Source organism: Halichoerus grypus, chromosome 5, assembly GCF_964656455.1.
Source record: "Halichoerus grypus chromosome 5, mHalGry1.hap1.1, whole genome shotgun sequence".
Taxonomy (NCBI): Eukaryota; Metazoa; Chordata; class Mammalia; order Carnivora; family Phocidae; genus Halichoerus; species Halichoerus grypus.
This window is the reverse complement of record NC_135716.1, coordinates 95,771,292-95,781,011: the sequence shown is the minus strand read 5'-3', so window position 1 is coordinate 95,781,011 and position 9,720 is coordinate 95,771,292. Positions and strand designations below refer to the sequence as shown.

The 9,720-nt window shown below is 40.9% G+C and overlaps 1 protein-coding gene across 1 annotated transcript; it reads left to right on the top strand.

Annotated features, from left to right (window-relative positions):
* Positions 1-1,098: 1,098 nt before the first annotated feature.
* CHIA (chitinase acidic) lies at positions 1,099-9,509 on the top strand. Its single transcript, XM_078071712.1, is given in 13 exon segments — positions 1,099-1,123; positions 2,331-2,360; positions 2,898-3,099; positions 4,625-4,684; positions 5,357-5,537; positions 6,774-6,883; positions 7,065-7,160; positions 7,162-7,186; positions 7,460-7,645; positions 8,121-8,240; positions 8,328-8,469; positions 9,222-9,294; positions 9,326-9,509. Coding segments are annotated over 13 exon segments (1,434 nt in total).
* Positions 9,510-9,720: the final 211 nt, after the last annotated feature.

The following is a 9,720-nucleotide window of genomic DNA, read 5'->3' as shown; positions in this document are numbered from 1 at the left end:
GCCCACCAACTACTTCCGGGTATTGTACAGGACAGTAGCATGTAAGCAATACAGACAATAGGTACTAGAGTATATAAGATATTTCAGAGGAAGAAGAGATCACTGAGCTTCAAAGAGAGGGGCTAAGCTGGGCTTTGAAGAACTGTAAAATTGGGGCAGGCAGTGAGGAGAAGGAGAAGACGTTACAGGCAAAGGGTGGAGAGATAGTATAAGCAAAGGCATGCAAGACATGTTTGAGGACAACAAATAGACCATTTGTCTGAAGCAGAAATTTATTATAGGGTAATGGTAGTGGATAATGTTTAGAAAGGTAGTTTGGAATTAATTTTAAACATAAAATTCCAGACATAGTCAAGTTGCAAATATTTCTATTAAAAGAGACTCCTTGCAATATCATCACCATCATCTCTACCCATCAGCAACACTAAAATATTTTTTTTAGCGTCTTCTGGGTGTAATTTGGAACTACGGAACACTAGAGAGTTCTTGTTGACCTTCAAAGGGGACATTTTGGAAACCATTCTTAGATAAAATTATCATATAATCATGACTTAAGATCATTCCAAAGAACAGGTGTGGGTAAAATGTTCAGAAAGTAGCACCTAAAGATGGAAAGTTTGTACTGATTGTACAAATTATACATGAATAATTCCATGAAGAAAAAGGGTTTAAAAACAGCTAATAACTTCTAAGGGCTTTTATTATTTGCTTTCCAATAAAGATATGCTTTGATGCCAGGCACGAAATGTCCACAACATAAAAACCTAACCAGAATGTTTAAACAGATGCTTATCAGCCCTGGGAACTGCCATAAAAGCTATTAAGCTGGTGGTTTCTATTGTGGTGGTCTCTACCACCTTGTTAGGAGTCATAGCATTGCTTTGTCCTTATTGAGCAGAGAAAGTGGTGGTGCTGGGGAAGTATAGGTTGCAGGTCTAAGGTGTGGTGTTTGTAGGGGAGGAGATCTGTTGATTTACTGATTATTTACATACACATCTGAGTCCATTGTTCTCCACTTGGAAGCCCTTATGATAGCCTGGGACTCAGATGGTATAAAAAGCAAATCCAGGCTCTGCTAGACCAGTACCAATGACAGCCATGGCAAAGCTTATTCTCCTCATAGGTGAGTCTGTAGTCAGAGACAGAGCCTTACTCTTACCTGATTTCTTTTTCTCTCTGGATCTGACAGCTGTGAAGCAGTCTTCACATTATACCTCTGGGCTCTTCCATTCTTCTTCCATCATTTCAAATTTCCAAGAGAATCCTGACATATACAAATCAGTCTATCTCTTATTCTAATCTCAGCTGACTCTAGTAACATTTCTACCTTCATTGATCCCATGGGCATTGTCCTAACAGAAAGGCTTATTTTCTTCCAATGCTTCTCTTATTCTCTAATCCCTTATCAATTGTTTCTTGTTCTGCATTCATCTTCCTGCACCACCTCATTTTAATTGGTATCATTTTTATTTACCTGCTTGAATCCTTGGTCTAGCTTTTCTAGGGATGAAATCAGTAGAACTGAGATAGAGTGATGTGAGTTATCTTTGTTCTACTGTTTTCAGAATTACTTCTTTTTTATCCCCTACTGTCCAACTGAGTTGCTGATGTATCATAAAAATGTCAGCTAGAAATGCAATCATTTAAAGAGGTTAAGTCAGTAAATTGTTTAGAACCAAGCTATATCCATTGTTTATTAGTTGTTCTAGAGCTGTGATTTACAAACTTTTTATAGTTTCAAAACCTTTTCTAAATGAAACTTCTAGCTCAATTTATAAAACAATCATGTCAGAAGTGCTCTGGTAGAACCAGGGAGAGGCATCTGGAGTCTTGCCTCACAGTTCCTGGTACTTCTCTTCTACTATAAGAGCTCCTAAAAGGTCGCTCCAAGAAAATTCCAAGGCTTCAGGAGATATTGAATTCACTGCTTTAGAGGATGCCTTCCTTGTCTGTGGAAGGATATAATCATCCCGGTTCAGGGAGGTGAAGCACTGATGGATGTGTACTCATTAAGTAGAGTACATTCTGGGTAATTTCAGTAAAAATTCAGTAAATCTTCCAAAACAGTACCCTGTGAACTCTGCATTTAGTAACATTTATTATTGACATGAAAGGTGGAAGAAGAGAGTGCCATGGCCATTTTTGACTAAGATGAGGGAAGTGTGGATCTATTGGTGCCTTCACTGGAAAACCTACTCTTCAGCATAATCCCTACGTGCCCCTGGGCTGTAACAACCTATGGTAAGTAGGATGGCACCCAAGGCCTCAGAATCAGATTCCACAGGGTATAGACAATTGGTTCAGAGTGCATGTGTTTTCTTTCCCTCTAGGGCCGGCACTTCTGCTGAATGCTCAGCTAGGTAAGTCATGAACTCTGTCTTCTTTCTTTGACACAATCTTTTCCTACCATAAACCACAAATCTCTATAAATTACTCATATGGCAATTGTCTGATTAATGTATTTTTTAAAGTATATCAAGAGATAAGCCATATGAGGGAAAGAGAGTTACTGTCTACTTCACAGATGGGTTTGACACTGAGAGAACCTATTATTTTGGATTGGCTGTCACTGCTAGCCTCTTTAGCATGACCACTGGGAGTTATAAATTAGTATTCACTGGGTTTCACAGGACTACTGGACATCTTTTCTTAAGTGGTTCTTAGGCTTAAGATCCCCAAATGAATCTGTTGGAGTCAAAAATAACTAACCCCAAGTCAGTGACTAGTTCCCAAGTTAGAATCTTTGAACTCATCTACAAAAATATTTACATTAAACACCCCCACATAGAGATCAGGCATTGAGGCAAAGGGAGGGAAACAGAGACAGAGCCAAAACTCATAGCACCTTTCAGTGGCACCTAAATCAGGCCATTATTCTCACTTCTTACTGCTCTCAGGTTCTGCTTACCAGCTGACATGTTACTTCACTAACTGGGCCCAGTACCAGCCAGACCTGGGATGCTTTAAGCCTGATGACATTGACCCCTGCCTATGTACTCACCTGATCTATGCCTTTGCTGGGATGCAGAACAACAAGATCACCACCATTGAATGGAATGATGTGACTTTCTACCAAGCTTTCAATGGCCTGAAAAACAAGTAAGAGATGGAGGAGATATCTAATTTGGTATCTCCTGGGTTAGTGCTTCCCAAACATAAATGTGCAAACAAATCACCTGGGATCTTCTTAAAATGAGTTCAGGTTCAGTGAGTCTGAGGTGGGGACCAAGATTCTACAAGCTCCCCGATGATGCTGATGCTTCTGGTTCAGGAAGCTACACTTTAAGTAGCAAGGATATAGATAACATAGCACATTGCCTGCTCTAGCAGGTATTCAAAATATATCAATTCTATTTCTCCTTTTCCATGTCAATAGCTTTTTTTATGATCCAAGAAACTGCAAGCCATCTTAGCTACTCACATCAGAGAGCAGGAGGCGGAAGATAATGAAGATTAGACGTCACTGAGCCCCCCAAATCAGAAATGTCTGCTGTATTTTAAGAGTTCTATTTGTGTAAAAATGAAACATAACAAAGAAACAATAACCCTGGTATCTTTTAATTTCTGATTTGCTCAGTTTAGCTATTTCTAGGAGAAATAAGGCTACAGGCCATCACTACCATCAGTAATGGTACTATCTTGAATGTAACTACTAGAATGTAAGTTATGATAAATAGAGGAAGTAAACTTCTGTGGAGTGGTATTTCTTTAAGTGTGATCCATTGACTATGTATCAGAATCACATGGGGCACCTGATAAAAATGTCAATCCCTCCCACAGTCCAACTGAATCAGAATCTCTAAGAAAGGGGCTATAAGCCCAGAATTTTAATGTTTTCCCACTCTGACCATTGCACTCCATTCTTATATAAACTGTTTGAGAACCACTATTCCAGAAAAATGGGCATAATTTTAAGCAACTGATTTATAGTCATTATCTTGGAGGCTGAGAAAGTAATTATGCTCCAGCAACATTTATCATTTCATCTGATGGAACAGAATATGATTTAATTATGCTTTTAAGTTTTATATATATTATTGCCAATAGATACCTGTTTTTACAAAATCCACTCCCATAATTTGGATTTCCTCAAAGAATTTTGAGTGCATTTATGATAACAACACAATTTTGTTGTTGTTGTTGAAGTCTAATTAACATACAGTATTAGTTTCAGGTGTGCAATATACTAATTCAACAATTCTATACATTACTCAGTGCTCACCATGATAAGTGTACTGTTCCTCTCCTTCACCTATTTCACCTCATCCCCTTACCTACCTCCTCTCTGAAAACTACCAGTTTGTTCTCTGTATTTAAGAGTCTGTTTTGTGTTTGTCTCTTTTTGGAGGCTGGAACTTTGTTTATTAAATTCCACATCTGATTGAAGTCATATGGCATTTGTCTTTCTCTGACTGACTTATTTCACTTAGTATTATCCTAAGTATTGGATAACAACACAATTTTTATAAAGAAAGTCTTCAGTAGTGAAGGAAAATTATCCTACAGAATATCTTATCAAGGCAACATCGAAGTATATGACCAGGCCCAATACCAAAGCAATGTTATTTTAAATAGAAGGACTCATGGATTTTGAAATTTCTCTTTTCTATTCTTTGCTTTGTAGGAACAGCCAGCCTAAAACTCTCCTGGCCATTGGAGGCTGGAACTTTGGAACTCCCCATAAGTCCTCTCTGGGAGAGCCTGGTGTTCATCTGCTATTGAAAACAAGTTATGTTCCTTTACACTTCACAATCTAAGACAGGTTATGAAGGATGCACATTAAACAAATAGGCTACTGGAATAAATTACTCTACCAGTACCTCAATATTAAAGTAGAACACAATTTATTTTATATGTTTACATTTAGATGTATATTCTGGGATTCCATTCACAGAGGTTTAGTCACTGAGATTTCAAAACAACCTCTTCTTAAAGCATTTCAAAAGCACAATCCATGTGGAGAGTGCTACAGCACTTCTATTTACCTTCTGGGGGAAGAGAAGAGAAAGTCATGCAAACAAACAAGAAAACTTTGAAGGCATATGAACTTGGGGGGGACTATTTGGAGAGAGAACACAGTGAGCTGGGCTAGCCAGGTTTCAAAGCAACAAGTGCAACCTATGGAAAAAAAATCAGAGTTGAGTGGGTAACAAAATAAAGGGAACTCTGAAATACCATGGCTGGCTGAGTACTGATTACAAAGTAATGACAAGAGAAAACTAGAAGCATACTTATATCTGGGTTGTGGGTCCCCAGTGAAGAGCTCTGAGGCAGAAATATAAAAGTTTGATTTTACTAGAAGGTGTTGGGACGACCAAGGCGTTCCCTCACCTTGCCTTCTTTGGGTCTCCCTCAGCTTCATTGCCATGGTTTCCACTCCTGAGAACCGCCAGACTTTCATTGCCTCAGTCATCAGATTCCTGCGCCACTATGAGTTTGATGGGCTGGACTTTGACTGGGAGTACCCTGGCTCTCATGGGAGCTCTCCTCAGGACAAACATCTCTTCAACGTCCTAGTGCAGTTGAGGAGGGAAGTGGCAATCTCTAACCCAAGAATATTCAAAGCCTATTCTTTCCAAGGAGAATCTGGTGTTTCCCAAGTGCAACTAAACTGAAATTTAGAATTATGGAATCTTCACATCACAAAGATTCTTAGATATCATGCCTTCATTCAACAGCATTTCATAAAGATAACAACAAGAACACATGTGTGCTATGTGCCAGACACTATTCTACTTTATTCTACTATTGTATTTTAAAAATTGTAATTCATTTCACCTGTACATCTATTCTATGATCTAGGTACTATAAGTATCATAATCTTTATTTTACAGAGGAAACTAAGGTTTAAGTAACTTGCTTAATATCACACAACTAGTAGGTGTCATAACTACCCATGCAGTCTGGCTACAGAGCCTACTGCTTCTAGCCATTACACTAGACTTATTACTTACTTATTTGTTGAACAGCTGTAGAGATAAGAAAGAACATCTCTATTCTTAGCCGAAACATGCCTCCAGTCATAATTTATAACTTCCAGTCATTGGCTTTAGTTCTGCTCACCAAAATAACAAAGGATAAAACATCTTTTGTAATCTATCATTCAATATTTGCAGACTGCTGTAACATCCTGCCTATAATTTCTCTTCTTCCCTAATTCCTTTAACTAGTATCAGATGACAGTTTTCAGACCCACCCTTCACTGGAACACACTCTGGCACACTCTAATAATACAACTATAAAAACTGAACCCAGTCCTCCAAATGAGATTAAAATCACCCAAAATAAAGGTGCTCATGCTAAATAATGGGAACCCATCACTTGGCTGTAACCACTTCCCTTATTGACGAAATCAGCATTTCATATGATGGGATGTCAGTCTTATAAAGTAATTCATTTACTGGATAAAGGGAAGCAACATGTATACTGCCAAAAGCTGGATATAGGTTACTGCAGCAACTGTAAGTTCAGAGTATAGTGATATAAGTGGAGCTCCGACTGGTCATCTGGGACCTGCGTTCTGGGCATAACCTGGCTACTAACTTGCTGTGGGACTTTAGTGAAATTGTGTAGCTTCTATTCATATTATATAGCTATAAAATCGATTGATATCATCAATCCTATCTACTTTATAGGGATATTGAGAAACTAAAGTAAGATAAAATATAGGAAAGCATTTTGAAAAAGAAAAACATGATACAAACTTACTTGTTTAAGGAACTGAAATCAGATGCATAGATGACCTACTGTACTTGATTATTCTACAGGGGAAGTGCGTGAAGGAGGCCAAGCAGATCAACAAGCCCAGTCTGATGATCACTGCTGCAGTAGCTGCTGGCATCTCCAACATCCAGTCCAGCTATGAAATCCCCCAGCTGGCCCAGTGAGTCATTCACCCTATCCTCAAACTCCTGTAGTTATCACTTTTGCAAGGTAGACTTGTCCTCAGTCTGTCTTGCTATTCAGGGACCTCATTTAGGAGGCTTTGGAAGTGGTAACTTTTGCCTGCATAGGTGGGGGAAATGACTGTCACAAATGTTTTTAAATCCCTTACCCCACCTCAGGTACCTAGACCACATCCACATCATGACCTATGACCTCCATGGCTCCTGGGAGGGCTACAGTGGAGAGAACAGCCCCCTGTACAAATACCCGACTGACTGGCAGCAACGCCTACCTCAGTGTGGTGAGTCCCTGCACACATGCAGATGCAGACCAGAGATGAGGCTGTACACCATATGGAAATTCAGGGACAAAACAAATGAAAATTCTGCAAATGTCTCACTTGGATAACTATCCTTTCCAATCTCATTAACTATAATTTCACCAAAATGCTTTGAAAAAAATACTATCTGTCATTAACATCATACAATTTTGCCTGTTAGAACAGTGGACTGACATAACTAAGCGCTGGGTCATCAGCCTGGTGCAGCCTCTAGCTAACACACTGTCATTGCAGGATTACGTCATGAACTACGGGAAGGACAATGGGGCCCCAGCTGGGAAGCTCATCGTTGGATCCCCCACCTATGGCCACACCTTCACCCTGAGTGACTCCTCCAACACTGGCACTGGCGCCCCCACCTCTGGCGCTGGTCCTGCGGGGCCCTACGCCAGGCAGGCTGGGTTCTGGGCCTACTGTGAGGTAGGTGGATTAGACTATACAGTTCTGTGAATTCCATGCCCTGTGCTGAACAGAATGAAGGCTCATTCTGTCCGCTACTTATCTACTTAAAATACAGCTATCATTCCAAATGCTTTAAGAGTTTAAGTAACCTATTCATTTACCTAATCCAGTATGAAGAGCACTTAGAATGTGCAATATCCCTTCAAGCAACAAACTACATACTTAAGGTCATTTATATTAGCATGTAAGAAAATAAAAGAACTATATCTCTCAAATTAATGTGGGCTCCCAAAATCAAGTATTAAGGATAGGGATAACAGGAATATTTCAAAAGCAACTTGATATTATTTACTTCAAATAACAACCCATAATTAGAAACCAGGAAAATCCCAATTGGAGACATGAAAGAAAAAAAAAATCAAAGAGGCAAGTGTTTGTTTTTTCTTTCATGGGAATCTTATTTAAAAGATTTGAATCTCTTGACTTTTTAAAGATCTGTACCTTCCTGAAAAATGGAGCCACTCAGGCATGGGATGCTCCTCAGGATGTGCCCTACACCCATCAGGGCAACGAGTGGGTTGGTTATGATGATGTCAAGAGCTTCGGTCTCAAGGTAAGGTCAGCCTGTCTGACATACTGCGGGCCCAGCCATGAGTCCAGGGAAGTAAAATGACCTCTGGTGTCCTCTATCCTTAAATAGGCTCGGTGGCTTAAGGATAACAATTTTGGAGGTGCCATGGTCTGGGCCATTGACCTGGATGACTTCACAGGCACTTTCTGCAACCTGGGCAAGTTCCCCCTGATCAACACCCTGAAGAAAGCTCTTGGGCTGCAGAGTGCAAGTAAGTGAAAACAGAAGGATGCCAGGGGTATACAATTGCTCCTTCTCCAAGTCAAAAGGCAGCTCTAACATCTGCCCACCCCCACTGGCCAGGGAGTCACTTCACATTTCACCTCACTGCTCTTGCCCAGCTGAGACACAGGTGCTCCATTCTTTCCCTACCCTTGAACTTCCAGGTCCGTAATGTCATGCTTTTATGGCAAACCAGGCCTACCTGAGTTTTCCACCTCGGCTAAGTCTTAAAGGTGTGGAAAAGCCCCAAGAAATTTGGCTGACCTTCAATATATAAGTTTACTTTTCTATGAACACTTGCCTCATGAAAAGTCTCTTTCAGCCCACCTAGAGACTGAACAAGAAACCCTCAGTACTGCTCACATGTTTCTAATCTGTAATTCAGGGGAAATACCACATCCTTAAATTTTTTCCAGATTTTTCTCTTAGAGCTCATTGGCTTGCCACTTATACCCAGATCCTAGGCAAGTATTTTACACATACTGATGCTCAGTAATTTTTTTTTTTAATGATTTTGACATCATAAGGGAAGAGAGAACTTTTTAAAATTTAAAAGCAGAGTGGCTTGAAATTATAGCTTTTCCTGAGTATGGAGTTATCTTGTGATCTCCTCACTTGTAGGGATCCAGAGCTAACAGCACTCCACCTCCAGACCTTCTCCTCAGGGCCACTAGTCTCCTCCCCTCTAGGCGAGGGTGGGAGCCTCTTCCAGGTCCATGAGTCTGTTTTGTGCTGTTTCAGGTTGCACCGCCCCTGCTCAGACCGTGGAACCCATAACTCCTCCTCCCAGGAGCTGAAGTGGGGGCGGAAGAGGGATCGGGGAAGTGGGAGCAGGAGCCCAGCTCCGGAAGCAGCTCTGAAGGCAGTTCTGGGGGCAGTGGATTCTGTGCCGGAAAAGCCAACGGCCTCTACCCTGTGGCGAATAACAGAAATGCCTTCTGGCACTGCCTGAATGGAGTCACATACCAGCAGAACTGCCAGGCCAGGCATGTCTTTGACACCAGCTGTGATTGCTGCAACTGGGCATAAACCTGACCTGTCTCCATTCCCGGGTCTCCTTCGCTTAGTACATCTTGCTCCTACCTAGAGTTCTGCAATAAAAGCTGTCAGTCAAAACATGAGCCTTGGGGCGCCTGGGTGGCTCAGTCGGTTAAGCGTCTGCCTTTGGCTCAGGTCATGATCCCAGGGTCCTGGGATCGAGCCCTGCATCGGGCTCCCTGCTCAGCGGGAAGCCTGCTTC